General features: G+C 36.4%; 3 protein-coding genes across 3 annotated transcripts; 1 reads left to right on the plus strand and 2 right to left on the minus strand.

The window, feature by feature from the left end:
• The first annotated feature begins 641 nt into the window (after positions 1-641).
• Positions 642-6,147, plus strand: LOC147285947 (uncharacterized). Its single transcript, XM_086239285.1, has 9 exons — positions 642-2,917; positions 3,009-3,417; positions 3,503-4,210; positions 4,362-4,632; positions 4,731-4,966; positions 5,041-5,256; positions 5,361-5,462; positions 5,539-5,619; positions 5,709-6,147. Exons 1-9 carry the CDS (start codon positions 642-644, stop codon positions 6,144-6,146), a joined length of 4,737 nt encoding a protein of 1,578 aa, XP_086095411.1. The 3' UTR covers position 6,147.
• A 7,246-nt stretch (positions 6,148-13,393) lies between these two features.
• UPB1 (transcription factor UPBEAT protein) lies at positions 13,394-14,082 on the minus strand. The gene has a single exon (XM_086242416.1). The coding sequence runs from the start codon at positions 13,967-13,969 to the stop codon at positions 13,538-13,540; it is 432 nt and encodes a 143-aa protein (XP_086098542.1). The 5' UTR covers positions 13,970-14,082; the 3' UTR covers positions 13,394-13,537.
• Positions 14,083-21,409: 7,327 nt separating this feature from the next.
• LOC147285949 (thionin-like protein 2) lies at positions 21,410-21,991 on the minus strand. Its single transcript, XM_086239286.1, has 2 exons — positions 21,709-21,991; positions 21,410-21,519 (listed from the first exon to the last, which is right to left on the minus strand). The coding sequence occupies exons 1-2, from the start codon at positions 21,989-21,991 to the stop codon at positions 21,410-21,412; spliced, it is 393 nt and encodes a 130-aa protein (XP_086095412.1).
• Between the last annotated feature and the right edge of the window lie 4,489 nt (positions 21,992-26,480).

Consider the following 26,480-nt stretch of genomic DNA (forward strand, 5'->3'; position numbering starts at 1 on the left):
GCTTATATGTATATTGTTAGATTAATTATAGTTTAGTTTGTATGTTACATTTAGTTTAGTTGTAATTGCAAAATTTCTGATGACGTAGTCCAGCACTCCTCGAGTACTGGGTGAGGTCATGTGGCACGAAGCGCTTGTGCGAAGTTATCAATCGATAACTTTGTACATTTAACTAGTCGTGCGAAGTTATCAGTGGATAACTTTGTACACTAAATTTAAATTCACCTTAGACCCGTTCGAGAGTCTATTGGACGCGCGCATGGGCGCTGGGCGTGACTGCGCTCCAATATGATTCTTGAACTGTCCAAATTACCCATGGACAGTTTGGGAGTGCACAATTATGTGTTGTGGTTAGCGGTTCATGTGATGTGGTTTTGATCTGAGAAAATTTCGGCAACATCTCCTTATGTGTTCTTCGAGTGCATACTAGATATTTGTTTTAAATATCTACGTCGTGCACTTGGAGAACCATAGGGAGATGCTGCCGAAATTTTCCCAGATCGAAACTACGTCGTGTGAGCCAACAACCACGACACATATGTGCATTCTCGAATGAGATAGAGCCCTTACCGGAGGCATAAGGAGACGAAGAATGGTGACGCATCGTTTTCTAATTGTCGTGTAATATGGAAACAGGCATCATGGATCGACAGTGGATACGTAATACGAATCGTGTTAGTGATGAATATTTGTATGGGATCGAGTCATTTATCCAATTTGCACAGGAACATGTCAATGCTCAGAATAATATAAGGTGTCCGTGCCGGAATTGTAACAACTCTTTATGGAAGACAGTGCGTGAAGTCAGAATTCATTTGGTGACATATGGGATGTCACACAACTATACGACATGGTATTATCATGGTGAACCGAGAGTTTATGCTTCGACTTCCTCGGAGACCCGAACAATTCTGCAGCCTACTGAATCTGTTGCTGATGATAATGACCAAGTGATGGGCATAATAAATGATGCTTATCCATATGCATCGCTAGATCACGAAGTCAGTCAGGATGATACAGAGAGCGATAATATGGATCAAGATGATGGGTTGCCCGAAGTCCAAAGAGAAGAGTTTGATAAGTACGAGAGATTGTTGAAACAAGCTCAGCGGGAATTGTACTCTGGTTGTGAAGAGTTCTCAGTGCTAACTACTGTTGTGGAGTTAATGCATTGGAAAGTACTTAATCAACATTCGAATCGAAGTTATGATCAGTTGATGGGGATTTTGAAACGAATGCTTCCAAAGAACAATCATATACCTGAAACCCATTATCTTGCGAATAAGGTGTTGAAAGATCTCGGTTTGGGATATGAAAAGATTCATGCATGCAAGAATAATTGTGTATTGTTTTACAAAGAACACCAAGGGAAGGATAAATGCCCTGTGTGCAATGAACCGAGATATAAGAACAAGTCTGTAGAGAGAAAGAAACAGGTTCCGCAAAAGGTGTTGCGTTATTTCCCACTTAAGCCAAGGTTGCAACGATTGTACATGTCGACACATACTGCAAGTGACATGAGGTGGCACAAAGATAAGCGGGTTGAGGATGATGTGATGAGACATCCTGCAGACGGAAGCGCATGGAAAGAATTTGACAAGATATATCCGGATTTTGCAGCAGATGCACGAAATGTCAGATTAGGACTTGCTACTGATGGATTTAATCCATTCGGAAATATGAGCACATCTCACAGCACTTGGCCAGTGGTCGTGGTTCCTTATAATTTGCCTCCCTGGATGAAAAAAGAATTCACAATTATGATGCTATTAATTCCAGGACCGCAATCCCCTGGCAAGGAGATCGATGTATATTTGCGGCCGTTGATTGATGAGCTGAAAGAATTGTGGCAAAATGGTGTGCCGACATATGATAAGTCCACCGAAACAATGTTTTCCTTGCGTGCGGCAGTCATGTGGACAATAAATGATTTCCCAGCTTATGGGAATTTATTAGGCTGGAGCACCAAGGGTTATATGGCATGTCCTACTTGTAATAAAGATATAACTTCCGCTTGGCACAGTGGTAAAGTATGTTATATGGGCCACCGAAGATGGTTGCCGGGGGATCATAAATGGCGTCACAGTAAGGAGGCCTTTGACGGAAACAAGGAGATGGGCGTGAAACCTAAAGAATTATCTGGTGATGACATCTTCAGGCAGTTGAATAACTTAGAATTTGGCCGGATTGGTAAACATCCCTCTAACAAAGAACGAAATATGCCAAGGTCACCTGCACATCTAAATTGGACAAACAAGTCGATATTCTTCGAGTTGGAGTATTGGTCGAAGTTGAAAATCAGGCACAATCTCGATGTAATGCATATTGAGAAGAACGTGTGCGAAAGTTTGGTGGGGACAATCTTGGGCATTGAGGGAAAATCAAAGGACACAATTAAGGCTCGACAAGATTTGCAAGAAATGGGCATCAGGAAACATTTGTGGTTAACGAAGAAGGGTGATAAAATGATAAAGAAACATCCATTTTATACCATGAAGCCTGTGGATAAGAAAGAATTCTTAAAGTTTCTTGCATCGGTCAAATTTCCAGATGAATACGCGGCCAATATCTCTCGAAATGTGAAAATCGACTCTGGAAAAATTGTGGGCTTAAAAAGTCATGATTGTCATGTTTTATTGCAACGTCTGCTTCCGGTGAGTATTCGAAAGTTTTTGCCCGAAGATGTGGTTGAACCGATTGTTGGGTTGTCGAGGTTCTTTCAACATATCTGCGCTAAGACGTTGCGCGTGTCGGACATGTCAAAATTGAAAGATGAGATTGTGTACATCCTATGCAAATTTGAACAAATATTTCCATCGGCCTTTTTTGATATAATGATTCATTTAATGATACATTTACCGCAAGAGGCAATTCTTGCTGGGCCGGTCAGTTATCGGTGGATGTACCCAATAGAAAGGTAACAATTCCTAAACTATTTCATTACTATTCTCCAAGTTCAGCTCTATGTTACTCATAAAAGTTTTCTCACTATGTAATTACATTTGCAGAATGTTGGGTAATTACAAAAGGTACGTCCGAAACAGGGCACGCCCCGAAGGCTCCATAGCAGAGGCATACATTGCAAATGAATCCATCACGTACTGTGCAATATATCTCAGCAGTGTTGAGACGTCATTCAATCGCCCCCAACGCAACGACGACGGTGGTGAAAAAAATGAGACACTTTCTGTCTTTTCTCAAATTACACGACCATTTGGCGAAGCCCCTAAATCAGCTGTTGAATTCTCGAAACACGATATGGAGGTGGCTCATTGGTTCATACTCAACAATTGCAAAGAAGTTGACTCTTTACGCATTGAGCATGAGGAACTAATGAAGCGCGACTATCCAAGATGGGACATGGAACGTGTACAGAAAAAGCATCGGGAATTGTTTCCTAAATGGTTTAAGGAACATGTAAGTGATTACTGACAATAATGATCAGTTCGTTCATGTGTTTGTAAATTTTTTGTAATATATTAATTCCATTGTCTTTTAACAGATGGAAAAGCTGACTGATGATAATTCGCCGTTATACAAGGAGTTAATGAGTTTGGCGAGTGGTATTCAATGTGTTGAAACGTTTTCTGAATGTAATGTGAATGGAGTCAAGTTTTTAACTGTAGAACGAGATGCCATCTTGAGCACTCAAAATAGCGGGGTTTGTGTAGAGAACTTGGAGACTGGCACGGTTGATTTCTACGGCAAGCTGACGAGTGTACATCAAGTCTTGTACTCGCATCGCTTTGAAGTTGTGTTATTTAAGTGTCATTGGTTTAATACAGACCCGAATAGGAACAACAGTATTAAACTCGATTACGACTTAATATCTGTGAATACAAACACTCGATGGTATGAGAATGATCCATTTATTCTTGCCACAATGGCAAAACCAGTATGTTATCTGGATAACCCTAAGGCAGGTGTGGGTTGGAAAGTAGCTCAGATGATTCAGAATCGAAATATATGGGATATTCCGGAAAAAGAAAATCAGGATGACATGGCCTATCAAGAGGATTCATCTTCGACCATACCCAATCCATACAACAATGATGTTATCATACAACAAGTCGAGATACATGACGTTCCTCCAATTGAGATCGATGCCTTATCAATTGATCTTGGGCCACTTCCCCGAATTGATGTTAATGATTTCATCGATGATGATGATGATGAAGATGAAGATGAAGATGAATATGAAGATGATGATGTTGATGATGAAATGAGTATTTCTAGTGGTGATTCAGATTAGTAATTGATAATGGTGATTCATATTAGTAAGTGATAATGATGATTCAGATTAGTAAGTTATTACTTTAGTTTTCTTTTTTACTAACATAAATATTTATTGAATTGTGCAGATGAGTTTGATCTCGAACAGGGGTGGATCTCGGAGGTCCACTTCAGCATCCATGTCCGCCCCTGCAGCCCAGCCCGCCCCTGCAGCCCAGCCCGCCCCTGCAGTACAGCCCGACCTCATAGCCCAGGGCGAATCGACCCCGGCGATACCCCCAGATCTCTCATCTAGTACTGGGTCTGCGATTCAGTCGGCACGGAGGGCCCGACGTGGTCACCGTTATGGTGCATATGATAATGTTGCATCATCCACTCGTACTGCCTCATCATCAGAGAGTAAGAAAAATGTTTTCACATCACTTGTGTTTATGTTTAATTTTATTTAGATGTTATAAGATTACTGTGAAATTAATATGTTATATTTGCTTTTCTAGGTACCAAAACCACGAGGGGGATAAGTAGAGGGTTGAAGGCGTCGCGAATCACTCGCACGACGAACGAGAGGATTCGAATCGTTCTTGAGCAAGATCACCTACGACCGAGCAAGGAGGTCCATAGTACTTTCGCTTCCTTTGTTGGATCGATTATCCGTGGTGAATGCCCCATGCTTTTCCCCAGTTGGGAAAAGGTTGATGACGCCATCAAGAGGAGCATTATGGGCTCCATTTCTGTGAGTATATTTCGATTAATATAAAATGATTAATTTGATCATTCCTAACAATTTGATAATTGCATTTTTTTCAGGTAAACTATGACATTCGGATGGAGGATCCGGATGTAGCTAGGTATATGGAGAAGTTATTGAGAAAAGTGTACACACAATGGAAGCACGAGCTGCACAGAGAATATAACATGTTTGGATCGGCAGCTGAGGCATTGGCCAGCCCTCCTCCGGAGATGGCAGCTCGGCTTGATCAGTGGCAGTGGTTGTGCACTCATTTTCAGAGTCCGGAATTTTTGGTATGTTATATCATTTTAGGACTTCAAAATTATTTTTTCTTATGTTATTCCTTTATTGTGTATGCACTAATATGTGCATTTACAATTTGCTTAATATTTAACAGAGGAAGTCGAATGCCAATCTTCAGAACCGGAAAGCGCCCGCAAGGATTGATCATCATGGTGGTTTCATGCCCTTCTCATACCGGGTGGAGTCGTATCGTCAGGTGCGCTATTATTTAATTTAATATATATATTTCTTAGTATTGTTTGAGTTTTTGTCAACATTACATTCTTTTTCAGGCTGGTTCGCAATTTCCTGAGGTCGACAACTACGGGGATGTTTATGCCCGACCCGGCAACGACAAGGGCAAGGCGAAGCACGTTAGTTTTTTATATTTTAGTTTTATTTCACAAATTTAAATATTTGTATTTGATTTCTTAATTCCTAACTTGTGTATAATATTTTGAAGACTGAGATGCTCGCCAAGAAGGCGAGTTATTTGGAGGAGGTGGCTAGCCAGTACCCTCCGGACACTCCGTTGGAGTCGATCTCAGTCCCCGATCGCGATGCCGGTCTTCGTATTATGACGGAGACACTGGGTGATAGGCGTGGTAGGGAGATACGCGGAATGGGAGCGGGTCGGGTTCGTGATCTCAGCGCCGGGTCTTCATCTCAGCCATCTGCAGAATTAGTCAACCTGACCACTGAAGTGCAGCTGTTGAAGGGTCAACTAGAAGAATCGAGAGCGGCATATGCGGAGCAGACGAGTAAGGTGCAGCAGATGCAGCAGATGTTTGGCCAGTTGGCCAGGATTGTACCTGGGTTTGTGCTGCCGCCCAACATTGACCAGTGCATGCCAGACTCCTCCACCGGTGTCGATGATGCTACTGACCTAGGGGGCCATTAGTTATTTGTATGTATGTATTAATTAAATTGTTTATACTTTGTATGGATATTTTGGATATATAAATTTATTAATTTTGTTTTATATAGTTTTTGAATAAAGATTTTTTTTTAAAATATTAAATTCATATATATAATTAAAATAAAAATTTTTTTTTTAAATCAAATATATTTAGTTCGTCGCCCAAAAAAGGTTTGGGCGACGAATCACCTTGTTCCTCGCCCAAAGCATGTTTAGGCGACGGACAAATTTCGTCGCCCAAAGAGGGTTTGGGCGACGAACACCCTTATTCCTCGCCCAAAGACTGTTTGGGCGACGAAATTTCTTCTTTGGGCGACGAATAAGGGTGTTCGTCGCCCAAAGAGGGTTTGGGCGACGAACGAGTTCGTCGCCCAAAGCACGTTCCAGTGAGGAAATTAGTTATTCCTCTCCTCTCGTTCGTCGCCCAAAGCACGTTCCAGCGAGGAAATTAGTTATTCCTCTCCCAAAGCTTGTTTAGGCGACGGATAATTTCGTCGCCCGAACATGCTTTGGGCGAGGAATAAGTGTGTTCGTCGCCCAAACCCTCTTTGGGCGACAAAATTTGTCCGTCGCCTAAACATGCTTTGGGCGACGAATTTTATGTGTTGGGAGACGAAAAAAATCCGTTGCCCCAGGTGTCTTTGGGCGACGAAATTTAGTAGTTCGTCGCCCAAACTCTTGGGCGTCACATTTTGGGCGTCCAAACGCTCGACGAACCCATTTCGTCGCCCAAACGTTTGGGCGACGAAACTCTACTTTGGGCGACGAATTTTATTCCTCTCCCAAACCCTTTTTTCTTGTAGTGAAAAAGGATATATGTTGAAAGGGCATTTGGTATTTTGAAAGCGAAATGGTAAATTATAAAACGCTCCGCCAAAGGATGGGCCGCCAATGAACTTGGGTACATCATGAAGACGTGAATCATTTTGCAGAACATGATTATTCAGAATGAGCGGCCAGATTGCGAAGAATATGAGTTAGATGATGACTTGGATGTTCCGACAAGGATGAGGAGGGCTGAAGATAGATATGAACGGGTGGAGGCATGTCCTGTTTATTGGACTCCCCCCTCAGTAGAGGAGAGGCGCTTAGACGTCTCTATTTGGTTAGGTCATCTCAACAGAACCTAAAACTTAAGCAAGATCTAATTGCCCACCTCTGGAGTTGCGAAGGGAGTCTCGTCCAAGCAAATTGAAGCCGTTGATCATTGTTGTTTCTTTTCTTATTTTTTTTGAATTACTATCTATGTGTGTTGCTTATGTTTTGCTTTTTTATTATATTTCCTTATGCAAGTTGCTTATGTGCCCAGTTTATGGTTCATGTTTATGAAATGAAATAAATTTGTGTGTTGTGTGTGAAATTTTGGTGCATTAACCTTTATTAAATGGTGCATTAGATCAAGATTAAAAAAAAGAAGTAATTCTCTGGCCTTCAATTAATTAATTTGTAAATATATGAAAAATTGGACTCTTTTTAAAGATTTTATTAAAATAATGACATTGGTATAATTTTCATAAATAATTGCCTTATCAATTAAAAATTAATGATCAATTAATCAAGATTAGGCCTAAATTAATTTGGTACAACAATATTACTCTCAAATATTACTCTCAAATATCACTTTCAGCACCACTATTGATACAACAAATATAGGAATCAATCTCAACACTATTCAGGTAGGAATCATGTCACTTTTTACATAGAAATCATAATCAAAATCACTTCATCACTGTGGAAGGCCTTGATGGTTGAATGTTGCTTGAACTAAAGGTGAACAAATCAAGCTCCTTGAATTTCTTTTAGTTCATAATTTTTCAAGTTCTTATAATTTATGACCTTGAAATGCATGTGATCCAATCTGAAATTCAATCATCTTTGGTTTTATCTTGTATGGAGAATGTTACTTTGCATTAATCTATAAGCATTCTGATCCAGTTTTGTAATGCTGCATTGCAAGTGTGAGTAAGTTCTTACCAATTAATATCCTATAGAACCATTGATTAATGACTTTAATATTTGTTTTTTGATTAATAATTAATGCAAAGCAGCTCAGAAATTGAAGAATGAGACACATTCTAATTATTGTAAGTGGTAGGGGAAGCTTTTTGACTATCTTTGGAGTTTAATGTTATTCTAAGATTCCTCACTAAAACATTTAAGGGAGTGTTACTAAGATGAAATGTATAACTAAGTGAAACATGCATTCCAATAACTCAACATATTAGTTTCTACTTATGTAAGGAATGGCAGTTATTCTTTTTCCTTAGTGACCAATTGTGGGCTTATATTCTTTTGATCTTTGCTTTATAGGAAAACAAAGAGGCTCTTGAACTGCTGAAGATAGTTTCCGTGGCTAAATCTGGATATAATGGGAAGGTTAGAACATTTTAATACATAGCCAAGTTTCCTACATCTGCATATATTTTCTCTTTTTATAATTTCCTACAAAGGGCTAGCACCAAATTCATGTCAGGTTACTGTGTTGATTTTATCTTTTTTTTTTTCTTAAAAAGAAATTGATTCAGTTGTTGATTTTTCCAAGTACAGGTTGCTGTGTTGATTTCTTGTTCTCTCTTTATTTTTTGTCAAGTGTTTTGTTTCTCCGATCGAGCTTTTACTTTCTTTGGGCTATACGCTTAGCTAATACTATTGTGTTTGTTTGCAGATGATTGAAATTACATGGCTTGATGAGAGGCTATGGTGAATAATGCAAATGGCAGCTTATATGCATTATGCAGAAAGGTACAAAGCTTTTGTTGACAAAGCAGATGGGTATTCTTATTACTACACCTATGATGGAGGGTAAGAAATTAACATTATGCAGAAGCCTAAATTTTCTCACACAGAAAAGCTCTTCCTTCACCACAAATAATTTCTCTGTGTTTCATCTTTCAGGATTTTGACTTCAGGGTACATGACTCTGCATTAAAGGACCGATATATGCAACTGCAAAATGTTAAGAGTGAAATTCATATCAACAACTAAAACAGACATCCATGATTTGGGTTTAATGGAAGAGGTAAGTAAAATTGCATTTTTGTTGTGTCTTTTCTAGAAAGTCTAAATGGTCTTCAAAAAGTTGTATCCATTTTGAACAGGTTGTTTCCAATTTGCTGAAACATAAGTTTGCTGCACCCAACCAAATAGAAAATATAATGGACATGCAGTAGGTTCTATTATTTATATATATCATCTTTAAATACAACAGTACTCTTGTACTATCCCACTCTAAAATCTTGACAATTCCTTCATTAGGTATCCATTGAATGCATTGGCCATAGATTTTGTTGTTTTATGCTGATGCAATGTGCTCAAGCAGCATTATTTTAGCTAAATACTAAGGTGACTAAGATAAACCTATAAATAATTACTAAAGAGAAAGACATTAATGTTTATATAATGGACCCTCTTGCAAAACCGACCTTTGACCAGGGATGGATGGACATTGTCAACACATGAGTTGATGCTCCCTTATATATTTATTAGTTTATGCACTAAGAATAATTTGTTAGGGTGTAACTTATTGTGGTGTATTGTTGATTAATTAGACAATTCAATGTACTTACGGGTAGGCAAACTCGCAAAACAATACAGTGGAAGCATCTTTCAGTATGTATTCCAAATACTTCATTATTGTTTTCCCCATTACTATTTTTGTCATTCCTATTTAAAACCTGTATGAATACACACTAACTCTATATGCCACTGTTTTCTTATTGTGTTTAGTGTCCTAAACAACCTAGAGGAGTTGAATGTAGTTACTACATTATGAGGTACATGAAGGATATCATTGAGGATATGAATCTTGAGTTTGAGAGCACGGTGAGTATCCAAATAACCCTGACAATATATATTGGACCTTGTAATTGTTATGAACTCCGGATTTTGGATTTCTAGCTGGTCTGCATCATTTTTGAATGATGCATTCATGAAATTGAGTTAACATATATGTACCTTTATATTTCGACCAAAAAAAAACAAAACATGTACCTTTATAGTTTTAATTAATATTGCAACATATTTTGACCACTTTGAATGGACCTATATGCATTTTGGGATGATAATTGAGATGGCTGATGTTTTAAGTTTAATGGGATGATAATTGAGTTGCATGGCTGCTGTTTAATTTTTATCTATGGATAATGTACTTGAAAATCAGATCAGTACTGGACTAAGAAGTGGGTGATTGGACTGTAAGATGGTCCAAATCTGGTTAATTATAGTGTTAATGATTTTGAAAATAAGAGAGGGATTGCTTGGATAAAAAGGAGGTCTGGGAATAATAGTGTTGTGATGTAAAGGTGGTAGAAGCATGTGATGCAAAGCTCCACATGCGTATAAAGCAGAAGGAAAAAGGTGGGGTGGGAATATATTAAAGAAGCATCACTGCACCACAAGCACCACCCTCTCTGAAGCTTATATTAGATGAAAAAAGCTACTGCCAACAGTTACAAACAATGTATTTAGTTTTCGAAGTATATAATTGAGATGGCTGCTATTTTTCTATTATTGGGCTGATAATTGGGGTGAAGTTGGGATGATAATTGAGATGGCTGATGGTTAAATTTTATTGGGATGAAAATTGACAGGAAATTATGATGATAATCGAGATGATCTTATTATTTGAATGTTATATGGCCCCTGTGTATATATGATTATTATTTGAGTATAGATGTGAATTTGCACAAGCTAGCTGCAAGTATTATTTTAGTATGAGCAAGCTTTAAGCTACCTTACTATTGAGCTAATTAAAATAATTCAATTTTCCTTTGTGTTTTCAGTGGAGCAAATTGAGGATCAAGCGATGCAGTTACACCCAAGACCAAATTGATGATGTTTGAGTTGAATGGGGTGACTTTGTTAACTTGAATTATGCATAGGCTTTGATCTATGTGGATAGGTTGGATGTGCCATTTTTTGGATATTCTAGAACTTAGATCAATTAATTAAAATTCTACCATGCCCATATTTTGTAAAGGGGAATGGGAAAATTAGAAAATACATGCCTAAGTGCCTAACAGTTTTTGTAAATGGTCTTTAAGTGATGCCTAGCCTAGCTTAGATATATTTGAAGGAAGGGGTTAGCGATGATGAGGTCTCCCCCTAATTTTTGTGATATGTAGACAACTTTTGGGGTCCTAGCTTGGAGATGTTGAAATATATGACAATTAATGACTTTTGAGATGAAATGGATGTTTAGCACTTGAATGTGCAGGTTGGCCACTAAATAAATATGCAATAGATGTTCAATAGTATTAACCAATTATATCAGTTTTCAAAAAATAAACCCGATATCAAAACAGATGTTACATAACACTAATTTCAAAATATATAAGATCAGTTCTTTCGAAAAACTAGAATGGTATAGAGTTTAGATATCCATTTTGGGAAAATAAACTGATACCAATCACAACTTCAAAATCAGTTTTCATAATTCAAATACATATAATTCATCTCTAAGATATTAGTTCTCATAAACAATACCGATGTATATGGCTATATTTATACTAGTTCCACACCAAACACATATAATTCAAATCTAAGATATCAGTTCTCAGAAACAATATCGATGTCTACGGCTATATTTACACCAGTTCCACAATCCAAACACATATAATTCACATCTAAGGTATCAGTTCTTGAAAACAATACCAATGTCTCTGGCTATATTTATACCAGTTCTACAATTAAAACACATATAATTCATCTCTAAGATATCCGTTCTTAAACCCATACCGATATAGTATATTCAAAATATATCAGTTATTGAGTTTTTATCCATCCGAGAAGGAAAAAACTGACTTCATAAATATCGAATTTACATAAAAAATTGATTTAAAATCACTTTTAGATATTAGTTCAAAACTGATATGTAAACACATGAGAATAGATATCACGTCATTCAATATCGAATTTTAGGGGGTTTAGATATCAGTAAATTACTGAGATATATGAGCTTTTTTGTAGTAGTGTTGTTTTTCCCAAAAAAAAAAATGGTAAACAACATTTTTAGTCCCTATGTTTTGGTATGAAATTACATTTGGTCCTTATGGTTTTAATTTAATTTGCCAATTTGATTTTTGTGTTTTATGTTGTTTACCATTTTAGGAAAATTTTAACAAAACCCAAATTTTCAATTTGGGATAAATTATTCATTTGTTTTTAAGAAAAATTTTGTTGGATGATTGAAAGACCATCTAATGTGCTTTCGAAAACTAATTCCTATTTTCATTCTCATATATATTTGCTACATAAAATGTGGCTCAAAAAATTTAAAAAATTTGAACTTCAAGTTTAAAATTTCTTTCAATTCTTGTTTGAAAATCAAATTCAAAACTACATACATGCTTTTCGGTCATTATTGAGTAAAATTCGCGAGTGTAAACAATAATTAATTTCGATTTAATAAATATTTTCATGGTGAGTGAAGAATGTCCTAAGATTACAAACAACATAAAACACAAAGACCAAAATGAAAAAATTGAAACCACGAGTATCAAATATGATTTCAAGCCAAAAAATGCAGTTTACTCAAAAAGAATACTAAAATAGATAAAATAGCATGGCCCAAGTTTTCTTGGATCAATATAAGGAGATCAGGCCGAGCTGCTAGCCCAATATAGAGGTTGAGTAAGTTGAAGAGCAGTCTGAACAACTAAGGCCCATTATGGCACTAAAGGCCTTTTTAACTGGTCCAATGACCACAAAATTTCACAATTGGTCGTTTTGGCTTTCGCTCAAAAATTAAAAATTAAAAACGCTACTCCGTCAATGTCGGCCGAAATAGAATGTCTTTTATGCATCCAGCAGCCAAAAAATCACCTGTCGTCGGTTAAGTGCCGAATAAGCTAGTCATCACTTGCTGGTGTGACTTGTTTTACTCACACTTCTATTTTCGTGTAATTTTATATTTGATACAACAAATTGATTGTTACAATTTGGGTTCAAAACTAATTTTATTTTCATGCAGTATCCATAATTAATTTGAGATGTTAAGAAAGCTTTTGAATGCTTAATTTTACATTTATTTTCCGCGTTACATGATTCTTATATATAATTTATTAATTTAGTTGGTTTTACAAGCAGAGGAAGCTTATATTCATGGTTCACAAACATACAAGTAAATTCACTAAAATACTTATCCATGACCTCAAGTTACTTTTTCACACAACAAAATGATCAACCAAGATCTGTTGGTAAACTACATATCACAGCATGAATACCTGGACTTTCCAAACAAGCTTCTATGACTATAATAAATCACAAGAAAACAGGAAGAATAATAAATAAAAAAATATAAAACAGAGATATTTTTAAAGAGAAAGAAAAACAAAAAAGAATACTATTCTTTACACAAATGAATGAGTACGTGTCTACTCTTGATGGTGATCAGAACCTGCCAATGCCCGAACCATAATTTGCATGAGCCTGACTCTACTTTGCAAAGACAAAATGTAATCAGCTGTCTCTCTGAAAAGCCCATCAAGGCCCATGGAATCATTAGTGTTTGGAATGAGTGTCTTCAATGTTCTCACCTTTCTTTGAATCCCAATTTTTCTGCGCCTTAGCGTTGCACCTTGGAGGCCTGATCTCCTCCCCCTCTTCTTTAAACTCCTTCTTGGTAATCTCTTGTTCTTCAAAACAACCCCAGTACTTTTCTTAGTGACCCTTTGTCTCATACCTTGGCTTTCCAGTGCTTTGTTGTTGATCCACAATGCCCCATTTGTGTAGGACTCTCCCTTATTTTCTTGGACCATACCTTTCAAATCAAGGGAAACAAGGAGAGGACGTTGTTGAGAACCCATATATGTTTGAAAAGTACTTGATTATTAATCTCAAACAAAGATAGATTAACCAGCTTCCTCAAGATTAGTACTGCTCAAGGCTTTTTAGGTTAGCAGCTAGCTTTGGTTGTGTGAGATCAATGAAAACATAACCCTATAGCACAAATGGCACAAAGGGGGGTTTTTATATGGTACAACTGGTGAATTGGGTTGGCGGCCATTAAGGATAATAAAAATTAATTAATGCCACAATGAGGGTAGGGACCACATGAGGACAATTTCATAGAAGGCCTCCAAGGGAATGGGGATATATATTAATTGTCATTACATGTTGCCAAGAGTACCAATTGGTGTGGCTTGTTTGCTTTGGGCATGTTCTCCAACTTATGCACATGCAACCACATGATTCTTCGTCACCACCTAAGCCCCCCTATGGCATGAACCACCACCTTTCATCACGCCCATCCCATTAAAAACACCCTGGATTATTCTTCTCCATCCCCCACTTTCCAAATTCAATGCTTTACATAATGTGAATTTGGGGTCCTTAATTAATTCCCTCATTCCAGCTCAATCAAACATGGCATTCCCACATTTATAATTTCCTCATGGTGGTTAGGCCATGTTTCCAAACAGGAAACCTATAATAATTAAAACTATAAGCAATTAATTAAGTGGGAGTACTACAATTAATTGGGAGTGCTGGCCTATGTACATAACATTACTTGTCAATGTTTGGGGTTGAGAATGGTGGACAAATTAGATCTTAATGTTGGGATAAGGTATTGGTTCTGACATTCATTAACCCCAATTTCCATATCAAAGTGATATGATTGATGTCTAATGTGTCTTAGAAAAAACAATTCCTAAAGCCATGTTTGTAACATGTCTGCATCATAGTACCCCCATGAAACTTAAAACTTGGACAATCTTCCAGACAAATTAAGATGCATGCATCTTCTGTCACTCCCACTTTCGGTGGAGATCATACGTAGAAGGATTATTCAGATTGATATATTGGAGGATTAATATTTCTTTTAATTCTTCTAATTTCTTGCATGCATGTTTCTCTTAAAAACAATTATATTTATATGATTACCAATACCTTCTAAATTAATTTTATAAAAAAATGTCATATATGATATTGTTGAAATTAACAGCATGACGACATATATGAATCAAATATATATATAATATGTAATATATAAGGGGTATGGTTCAATTTGGACCATTATTATGGATATTTTTTTAAGAGACTTAGAGTGCAGTTCATTTTATGAGTCTTTCTTAGACTAAAACCGGTAGTGATTTAGAATTTTTAATTAAATCCTTTTATTTTTCTTCTTTGACAGCTTTATGTTAGGTTTTAACTCCAAGATTTTTGGGCGAACTCGAAGTTAAAACCTAACATGCAACCTCTACAAAACCCACTTTATACCCTTGGAAAGGAAATACCCTTCAAATAGGCGGAAATACCATTCAAATCCGGGAACGACTTTATTACCAATTAAAATAATTTTCTTATAAATTAAAAAGATTTTATTATGAATTAAAAGGATTTTCTTATAAATTTTAAAACACTCCTGATCTCAACCTAATTGTTTTTCTAAAATATCTAAACCTAATTATTTCTATTTTTTTTCATGTTATATATATGATATATACATAATGATGCGTGTAAGACAAAACAACCCTATCGGTTATTATGATAAATTGTAAGTGGGCAATGAGGGTCATAAAGTTTTGATCCACGACGTCCTAGAATTAACCAAAACTCTCATTTCATATTAGATAATCATAGAATTCTAAAACCTTAATACCTAGATAAGAAAAGGGATGAATAATATACATTAAGCTAACTAGCTAAATAAAAATAAGGACAAATTAGTTAAATACCAATTAATTAATTAAATCAAAGTAATTAAATCATTTGTACCGAATTAACCACTTGAATAAAATTCTCTTAAAGCGGAGGTGTGGTGGTTCCATTTTCCCTGAAAACCCAATTATCCCCAGTATATCTACCAGCTTAATTAAGCATGAGGCAGAGAACATGTTGCACATGCATATGCACTTGATGGTACTTATCTGGCCACCATATTATCGATCGAAGCTAATTGACCGAATGGTTCTAAATATGCAACGTGGCGAAACTGAGAACATGCAGGAGGGCTGGTAGCCTTCACCTTTTGTGGCCTCTTGCTAGCTACTTAATTATAATTTGCAATATATTGTCTATTGAACAAATATATGGATATGAATTAATGTACAGTGCATGTCCTTTGGCTGGTTATTAATTATATATTGCTTAATGTATATTAATTGGTGAATAAACTCGGTTGCCAAACAAATTAACAAATGTTGTGACGGCTATGCACATGGATTATCCTAACCTAATTAATAAATAAATATATATATAGACTATATATAGTCATGTCATGCAATGAATTATTGATTGGTCGTTCGATCTCTTTTAAGTTTTAAACATGCAAGCATGTTGAACTTTTCATTAGGTTTTATTCGAAACTAGCTAGCTAGGTACGTAGCTTGTTGACATACCTCTATCGATCTCTGCAAATTAACCTTCTAGGCTATGCGACAAGCATGAGAAAAAATATATTTTATGTTGAAATTTTCAGTGGAGGATGGACATGGAAGCTGACCTCGATGATATTCATCGTTTTGGGGTTAATGTTCTAAAGGCTTTTTTACATTTTATCCACTTGAATTTTGGACTCAATTTCACTTTACCATTTAAAACAAAAAATTGTGTTAAATTATCATTTGAATTAAAATTTTTTTTGCAAAGTACCACTTGTAACAGTAATGAATCTAGGAATTTTATCTCGGGGGTCATAGTGTAAAACTCGACGAGAGGCAGCAGGTCACAGACGGGTGGGAGCTGACCAGAGATGACTTGTAGGTAGGTGGAGCGTTCCAATCTCGAAGGTTATGATAGACAGTGGTGTCACCGTCAATGTCATTCCTTTTGGTTAGATAAGAAAATTATACAAGACAGAGGCAGATCTTATGAGTACAGACCTTGTTCTCACTAGTTTCGCCGACGAGAAAATGAGAGCCAAAAGGGTCTTGCCTATGGAGCTCACTGTAGGGAGTAAGTCACGCCTTACAGCGTTTTATGTGGTTGAGTCCACGACTAACTACAATCTGCTACTCCGTCGAGATTGGATTCACACAAATTGGTGTGTACCTTCTTTGTTGCACCAAACACTAATATTTTAAGCAGGGCCTTAGGCCTGTCTTCCAGAACCGTGATGGATCCGCCTTTCAAAGGAACGCCAGATTTCTCGACGGGTTCTTCAGCAATCAAAGGAGTGTTCAAGAGAGTATCAGCTATGGCAGCCTTGCGCACTCCCCGATTAGTGGGCATTGGGATCGGAATCCCAGCCCCGATAGTGATGGTGACGTCGGCGGTGGTGACGGAAGAAGAGGAAATAGAGGCAGATGAGGAAGCCATCGATGATCTTAGGAAGTAAAAGGAAAGGATTGAGGTAGTTTTCTAGAAATGGCAAAGAACACAGAAAGGAAATTGCAGGGAATTCTGGGAAATTTGAAGATTTGAAAGCGTTAAAGGGAATGAGGGATTTTCAGTTTATATATAATGTGGAATGTAGAAATTTTTGAGTGGGGTTTGGTGAGAGATTTGAAATATAGATTAATCTCTCATCGGATAAGGCAGGGATTTAATGCCTTGGGCGCAAAGAAAATTGATTAATTAAGGAAATAGGAGTCCATAGCAATAAGGAAAGAGTTTCTTAACTTTAGGGCCTGATTACTATATAAGCAAGATATTGGAGGCATAAAATCTCTCAACACATCTGACAAAAATCAAGCACAAGCTTTTCAACACCTCAAGTTCTCGATTTCTCATAGATTTCAGTGTTCTTTAGTTTATCTGTTTCTCAAGACATAGTTCTTTGTTTTTGGCTCTTCGATCTAAGATCTTTTCTTAGTATCAATTTCTTTGTTATTGTTCCTTTTTATTGTTTATTTTTCTAGTATGAGAGTTGTGGTGCGAACTACTATTGTTACTCAATTCCAAGACAGTAAGATTATTCATACCTTTTATATTAAAGTTCATAGCTTTTTCTTGCATCCAATCACTCAAGCACCTATTCATCGCATCTTTACTTTTGAGCACACAATCATAGTTTCACCGAGCATCTAAAGTCCTTGAGGATCAAGGCAGTAAGAACCTAGGCAAGTTTCTTGTTCCTTTCTAGCCAAGCAATTGTTTGGTTGGAAATCAGGGTCACAGCGCAATACATAAAAATATTCAGTCACAAACTTTCTGTCAACGGTCTCTCAGCTGAAAGGCAGTGGCACACCCGCAATTTCATTTAAAGGACTGCAGTGTTCTTGCTAAGGGTCTCGGCAATCCTTGCCGTGATTTTTAGAGGTAACAGAAGTGTAGCCCAATTTGTAGTGAATAGTGGTTCTTAATTTGTTCACTTAAGTCAGTGATTTCAATCCCTTTTGTTGCAAGATCAGACCAACTAAAATTTGTTTCATTACATGAATTCATTCTTGGCAATTTTTTAAGTATTCTACAAGACAATGGTAAGCAGGTAGTGGTGTCCCTCATAGTAGGTTGCCCCGCCCCTAAAATATTGAAGTCTTCAAATTTTATATACTTATTAATCCCAAATTATGTAAATATTGTGAGAGTCATATTTTTATGTTCTTCTCAAGTCTTTAAAATCTCATAACCATGGAATTAAATTTCGAAAATTAATTTCCTCAAAATTTCTTCGAAATTTTCATTTTTTTGAGGTTTCGAAATATTACCGAAACAAATTTTGTTAAAATTTTCACTTGTTTTAATTTAAATTTTCAACGAAATCGAAAATTCTTTTAAAATTTTAATATTTTTAAACTCTCAAAATCTGAAATTTAATTCTTTTCTCATAACCACACCTATAAATAAGGCCTTAATTTAATTTTTTAGAGCCACGAAATATCAGGGTTGGCCCTGGCCTAGACTAGGCCATTGATTATTTGTAGGGGTGGGCATAATAATCGGTGCACCGAAACACCGAACCAAACCGATCGAATAAAAATTGAAAATACACGAGTTGACCCAAAAAGTCAACACCGTAAAACAATCGAACCAAACCGTATATGGACGGTTCCGGTTCTGGTTTCATACTCACTTTGCCCGAACCAAACCGATTCACACTATGTAATTTTAAAAAAATATAATTATATATTATTATGCACATTTTATACATTTTTGTACACATTTTTTTACATTTTTATACACATTTTATACATTTTTATACACATTTATACATATTTATTTTAGACCCTAAAATATATTTTATATAACCCTATGGGTTTCATATTCTATATATATAATAATATTTTAGTATATAATTTTAGTTATATCTTATATAATAAAATTAGTATATTCTATTTCTATATACTCTATACTCTATACTCTATAGTCTATATAATGTTTTATGTATATAGAGTTATATATAAACTTAGTATATAACTATATAGTTAGTAACTTAGTATATAGTTGTATATATACTATAGTAGTTATATATAACTATATAAGTAAAATATAGTTATAGTAGTATACTAGTATATACTATAGTAGTATATATACTATAGTAGTATATAGTAGTATAACTATATAAGTAATATATACTATAGTAGTATCAGGGCCCTTCCAATAAGGGATCCCTCATTTAGTGTTAAATAAGGGATCACCCTGTGTGGCCCACACGGGTCGTTTTGTGTTAATCCGAACGTCCATTTTTTACATTTCCATTGATAGATCATCCCTGCAAAAAATCAGCCAAATCGGAAATCATTTACTCGTTCGTTTAAGCGGTCAAAGTTTAAATAGTTATATATATACTAAACTCTATTGTAGTTATATATAATCTTATATATAGTTATAACTTATAACCTCAATTTGCCCAAATTCTAAACGAAACCCCAAATGAATTAACTAAGACAGAAGAAACAAAAACAAAAACAAAAACAAAACAAAAAAAAAAAGTTAAAAACAACCAATCCTTCTGTATATTTTTAAAATTTATTTGGTCAAACCTCAATCATAATGTATTTGGCCAAACCCAAACCCAAACCCCAATCCTAATTTTTTATTTATTTATTTGGCCAATGTTCCAAAATCCAAACCCCAATCCTAATGTATTTATTTATTTTTATTTGATTTGGAAAACCCCAATCCACGTGTGTTAAGGGGTTCTAATTGAATACACCCCCATTAGTCTCTGTAACTCTATCTCTCCGCCTTTCTCAAGTCTCACCTTCTCTCTGCTGCTCTCAGCCTTCGTCTCTCTCTCTCTCTCTGTGACTCTATATCTCTGTCTCTCTCACCTCCTCACCTTCTCTCTGCCGCTATCAGTCACTGTCTTTCTCGATATCTCACTCTCTCACAGTCATAGTTTCTCTCAAACTCTCAATCTCTCACTCAGAGTACTACTCGTCATTTGAAGGTATCATTCTCACCCTCTCACTCTGATTAGTTTGGGGTTTTTGGTGATTAGGTTTAGTTTTGATTTGTACATTTAATTTTTGCTATGGGGTTTGATTTGGTGCAGTGCAGACTGTACTGTGAATTGGTGGTGCAGTGCATTTGGTAAGTCAAACCTACTGCCTACTAAGGCCAATTGTAACATTTGGGCTAAGGCCCAGCACCAAAATACAAACATCGAACTGCACCGGAACCATACAGGTCTGCATTGGTTCAGTTCTCCTGCTTATTCTGCGGTGTTTAGCACCGAACCGCACTGAGAAGGCACTTCCTGCACGGTGCACGGTGTCAAGGGAAAATCGGGCTGAACCGCACTGTGTCCACCCCTAATTATTTGTTTATGGTCGGGATTGGGTGGTGGGCCATATTTGTGTTATTATAATTTGTTTTTATCATATTAGTCTTATAATTGAGTGCCACCTTTACGTACACACATATGAGTCAAAAAAGTTTCTCCAAAATGAAACTTCAAAGATTCAAAATAGTTAATTTCATTGAATTAAAAAAAAAAAAAATCAATCTTTCCATTATTTCTTTTTAATTATTTGCATTTTCTTTCTAACTTTTGGTAAGCATAATTTATTTGCATTATTTTAAAATTTTATATACTATAAATAAAATTATATATTCTACTAACCGCAAAACATTAATTTATGTGCTTTTTTTTAATATATATTATGGATAAATTACATGAATAGTGATGTAATATGTACATGTTGTTAAAAATAATATAAAAGAGTAATATTGTTAGGCATATATCCCAAATGATATGATAATGTTTTATTGATTGATACATACACAACAATTAAAATATACAAATATATATAATGATACATCATCATTTGGGATTCAAATTTAAAATCCAAATTTGATCCCAAATATTATTGAAAATAAAATAAATATTTATAGAGTAACTTCATTTTTTATTCTCATGGTATCCCATAAACCTCAGGAACAACCATATTTTGTGGAGGCGGCGCTATTATTGGTGCGCAAGTCCCAGAGCAAGAATCCACACAAGCTTGCACCTCTTCAACATCTGACAAACAACAGATAAAAAAGAAGTGAGTCATGTCTTTTATTTTGCCAAAAAAATACCCAAAAGTGAGTCTAACAAACACACATTGTGGTCGTATATATAAATAGAGAGAGAGAGAGAGAGAGAGAGAGAGAGAGAGAGAGAGAGAGAGAGAGAGAGAGAGAGAGAGAGAGAGATGTAGCTAATTACGAGGGTTATCTATGGTGCTGATATTGGCACATGAATTGACAGCACAACCAAGCTTGCAGAAGTAGTTTTGAGGGTTTGCTTGCAGCTCTAAAGGAGGAGGCAAGAAACACGTTTTGAAGCATTTTACGGCACAATTGAGAGGATTGTGTGGGGGTCGGATAACACATATGCCAAAGCAGCCAACAAAGCACACAGAGAATTGAGCTTTGGATTGCCCTATGAGCAATGTAGCCAGCACAAACCAAACCAGAACCATAGACCTAACTTTCTTATTTCCTTCCATATTTTGCTCTCTTCTATTAAACACTTAGCTAGCTTGCTTGCTATTTATGAATGCTGAATGACAAGCTTTCCATACTCTATCAAGGTTTATATAAGGCTAGCTAGTTTGGTATCATAAATGGAGGTGGATCCTCTTCTTTACTCTTCTTCAATTTTCTCAAATCTCATTCTTAATTAAACAAAATCCAATCCTTGATTTTCTTAATTATTGAGTTATTGCTTGTGTGATGGATCTTTTAAGCTGGCCATGGACTTTTTAACTTTTCTTTTTAAACTGAATAGTTTTGGTTGAGAATTTAAGGCTCCGGCCTGTAACTACATATTGAGAAATTACACAAATTAAATAACGTTAATTCTTTTTGATGTGGCTCATACCTTTTTAAACCAGTTTGGAAAATCTTTACTTTTCTAACCATTTTTTGACTTTAAAAGACTATAATACCCTTGATATAAATACTCATATCAAAGGCCAAAATTTGCCATTCTGACTTCTTTTCTCTCCAACCCTAGTTCTCTCTCTTCCTCATCATTCCCTGCACAACCCCCTGTTAGTTTTTAGGATTTTGAATTGGCTTTTCCTTGTCAAAATTAATGTATTTATTTTTTAATTATTCCCTCACAAGCTCTAGGCTAGAACTAAGGTTAAGATCACTTGTGATGAAGAAATCAAAACTAAAGTTGCAATGCAAAAGGCTCTAAGGTATAATGCACTTCATGCATTTCACGAAAAATAGTTTTGTATCTATTTGACTAAGCACTCACTAATCATAAGGACAATTTTCTTCACACGTGCACTGCACATGCATTTTTATCACTTAAATAATTGTTGATACTTTAGAAGGCCATTTCGTGACTTGGCTTTTAAAACTCATTTCAATTAAAGCCCATTTCCTGTTTTTAAACAAGCATGTGCACGACACATGAACTAGATTCTCATTGATTCAATCTGTAAAAGACATGTGATGTTTTTCAGCTTGCCTTCACGCACTCACACACATCTTCAACACTATTCATCTTCTTCCTCTTTTGTTAATTTTGTAAAATGAGGAAAATATTGATTTACAACTCCACATTCTTATCTACAGCTGTACTAGGATTAATTCCTTTCTAGGACAAAAAGAATATGTCTTCAATTTGTCTCTTGCGGACAACCATTGTTTGGCTTCCATGTGACATGGGCAGACAAGGGTGTGTGTGTCGTGGGTATATGGGTGTCTTGGTCTGGGTTTTGCAGCGTTGATGAGCATTATCCTTGGGAGTGCTTGTTGTTGTGATTGCTTAGGTCATTTTGTGAGTGCTCATCTTTTCAAGTAAGAAAATGGTTTTGATTTTCAAAAACTAAAATAATTTTCTTAACTTGTTTTTCTATTCTCTAGAATCTGAATGTGTTTGAGTGTGTTCTAAAGTTTTCACAAATTTATAAACACTATAATTTAGATTTTAGATCTAGGATTATCAATTAGCCTTTTTATGTCTTTAGCTTGAGAAGGTTGATTTTTAAAGAATCCGAATCTGCATTTCATGTTCATACATTGAAGAATCTGCTGTGCCTGGTATGAATCGGTGTCATGGGTTTATGAGCTTGAAGATTGATCTGTCTTCTTCCTGTTGACTGATTGCCTAGCTTTTGGAAGTTGCACAAAGGGGTAAGAAGCTGCCACTTAGTTTAGGACTTAGTGATTAAGCTTGTATGTTGTCTGCTGTCTGCTGTCTTTGTATTGAACTTCCTATATAGTGGATTGCCCGGTCAGCTGAAAAAGACCCTCAGTTTTTACCCTTTGTGGTTTTTCTGGGTGAACATCTTGTATGCCTTCGTCTTGATTCTGTGTCTTAATGTTTACTGACTTACTTAACTTTTAAACACAAATCTGCCTTGAATATCTATGCTTTATATTGTTATATGTCATATGGAACTATCTAGTTAATCACACACCACAGTAGTTGTGGATAACACTGAGATGCCTACTGTGATAGGTCCTCTGAGTGTATAAGTTGTCACTTAATCCTTTGGTGTGTTTGATTTGTGTTGGTTACAAAAGTTGTATTTTGTTTTACAAGTGTTAATCTGCAACTTCAAATTTAAGTCTGTTTGATTAGTCCTTGAGTCATCACGTAAACAAAAAATTGGGGTCTGGTTACTGACTGTGGTTTTAATCAAGTTAATTAGGTAGATAAATCACCTAATACAAACTTTCACCCCCAAACCCTAATCCAACCCCAAAACCAACAGCATCATAATCAACTCCCAAAAGCTTCTCGCTCGCCGCCGCCACCCACTCTAATCCAAGCCCAGAAGTTTCTTGACTACCAGGCCTTAGAGCATTGCACCGCCACCCACCTTAACTCTTCTCGCTGCCACCCTCAAGCTTCAACTAGTACCAACACCACCACCAGGAGCTCCACCACCGTGTTCTCTGAGCTCTCTCCCCTCAACCAGCTGAAGTAGCGCGGGGTCACCATTAGAGACATCGTCGAGATTGCGCTTGACAAGGTGGACAAGACCAAGAAGGCCGTGCTCAAGGTGTTGATAAATTTTATTTGTTTATTTTTCTTGCAAGTATGCGAACCTTGTAGTAAGCGTTGTATACTAGCTTAAGATATTTGATGGCTGATTTTTTAGGTAACTAAAACAAAAAAAGAAAATAAACGCAAGAAACTAAAGTGCAAAAATAAATACAAGAGAGAAAGGTGTAGAAATTTAGACAATGGTAGAAACCAAGGTCTTGGATTCCACACCACTATGTGACAACCTAGAACATTTATCTAACAATTTCCCAAAGAAGAGCACCAAAGAATCAACTTGATGCTCTATACAAATATTTTTATATGTTAAGCACAAAAATTACAATTAATATCTTTAGCCTTTAGGTATGTCATTGTCTAACTTAGGGATGTAAAACTTCTAAGCATTCCATATAAGGAATCAAAGGGGTTGCTTATAAAAACTACAAAACCAAGCATATTGTAGGAGTAGGCTCTAACTACCCAATATACCCATATAATGGGTGAAAGAAACCATTTTTCTACTTTAATAACGAATGATATTTATTAAATCTAAGTTAAGCACATAGAGAAAAAATGTTAAATAAATAACTAATGGGTCATACCATGGTGTGTTTCCTCATCAACCTTAATGAGAAACCATGATGAGTTTCATCTCCATAAAAAAAAATGCAAGAAATAAAATAAGGAACTACTAAGTTAAAGAGAGCAAGAGAAGGAAATAACTAAGAAACATTAAATAAAAGCTTAATATAAAGTAATACAAAATAATAAAATAGAAAGGAAAGAACAACTCTCAAACTCTCCCATAAATTCCACCCCCAAAGGGATGGATAATTCCTCACCAAAACAGAAAATAAATTCAGAATTTAAAAGCTAGGAAAATAAATGATAGGAGATTATGGTATAAAGCTGCCTTTCATAGGAAAATATCCAAAGGAATAGAAGACAGATCTAGGAAGGTGCCCTAAAAATATCTAAATGGAAAGGGAAGGGATCAACAAAAAAGCTAGAGACAGCTATAAAGCAGCTATCATACGCACTTGCATTGGATGGGAGGAGAAAAAGCAAACCGGCGGCTGGCTTGTTGCGCGTGGCTTCAGAGACAAACGGGAGGGGGAGGCAGGCACGGGTTCAGGCTGGCTCGGCTCAGCTGGTTTCAAGTTGGTGAGTGCGTGACAACTGAGAGACGTTGGGAGGGAAGCTTCCATGTGGCTTTTGGGCTTCCCAGGCCGAGTTGGCTGCTGGTAGACCTGGCAAACGGGTCGTGTTTTGCAGGTTTGGGTTAAACCCGACACAACCCGTTAGTGTTAACGAGTGACCCAACACAACCCATTAACTTTCGGGTAGCAAAAACTTCAACCCAAACACAACCCGAAAAATAACGGATAAACACGGCACGACCCTTTAAGGAAAAATAAAAAAATAAAAAACTAAACAACCAACTGTTACAGATCTGCCCCAAAGTCCAAACACACGCACACCCTTCCTTTCTTCTTCTCTTTTTTCTTTCTTTTTCTTCTTCTCTTTTTTCTTCTTCCTACAAATACATATAGAAAAAATCTGCCCCAAAGTCAAACACACGCACACCCCTCCTTTCTTCTTCTTCTTTTTCTTTCTTTTTCTTCTTCTCCTTTTTCTTTCTTTTTCTTCTTCCTGCAACCCAACCCCCTGATCTACAATCTCCCAAACCCAGTAACCCACCCCAACTCTTCTTCTTTCTTTTTCTTCTTCCTAGTTCCTACAAATACATACAAAAAATTAAAAATAAAAATAAAAAAGCCAAGAAGCACTAGAAGGAGGCGCAGCCGCACAGGTGGTGTCGACGGGGTTGGAGGAGAGAGATCTCGGGGGGAGAGAGGGAGGTGTAGGTTGAGGTCCTTGAGGCGTCGATCTCGTCGGCGAGGTTGCAGAGGAGGAGTGGCACGGGGAGAGAGAGGAGAAGGAGGTGAGCTCGATAGTGGTGGTCTCGCCTGTGAGAGAGAGAG

This window comes from Dryas octopetala, chromosome 4, assembly GCF_963921425.1.
Source record: "Dryas octopetala chromosome 4, drDryOcto1.1, whole genome shotgun sequence".
NCBI classification, from domain to species: Eukaryota; Viridiplantae; Streptophyta; class Magnoliopsida; order Rosales; family Rosaceae; genus Dryas; species Dryas octopetala.

What these genes read in the sequence shown, in the direction of transcription:
- UPB1 (XM_086242416.1), bottom strand. Translation starts at nt 13,969, where the DNA reads ATGGGTTCTCAACAACGTCCTCTCCTTGTTTCCCTTGATTTGAAAGGT.
- LOC147285947 (XM_086239285.1), top strand. Translation starts at nt 642, where the DNA reads ATGGATCGACAGTGGATACGTAATACGAATCGTGTTAGTGATGAATAT. An exon ending in ATGAATATGAAGATGATGAT is followed by an intron (nt 4,211 to 4,361) that starts GTTGATGATGAA and finishes TGAATTGTGCAG; the next exon opens with ATGAGTTTGATCTCGAACAG. An exon ending in TACTGCCTCATCATCAGAGA is followed by an intron (nt 4,633 to 4,730) that starts GTAAGAAAAATG and finishes TTGCTTTTCTAG; the next exon opens with GTACCAAAACCACGAGGGGG.
- LOC147285949 (XM_086239286.1), bottom strand. Translation starts at nt 21,991, where the DNA reads ATGGAAGGAAATAAGAAAGTTAGGTCTATGGTTCTGGTTTGGTTTGTG. An exon ending in CAGCACCATAGATAACCCTC is followed by an intron (nt 21,520 to 21,708) that starts GTAATTAGCTAC and finishes GTTGTTTGTCAG; the next exon opens with ATGTTGAAGAGGTGCAAGCT.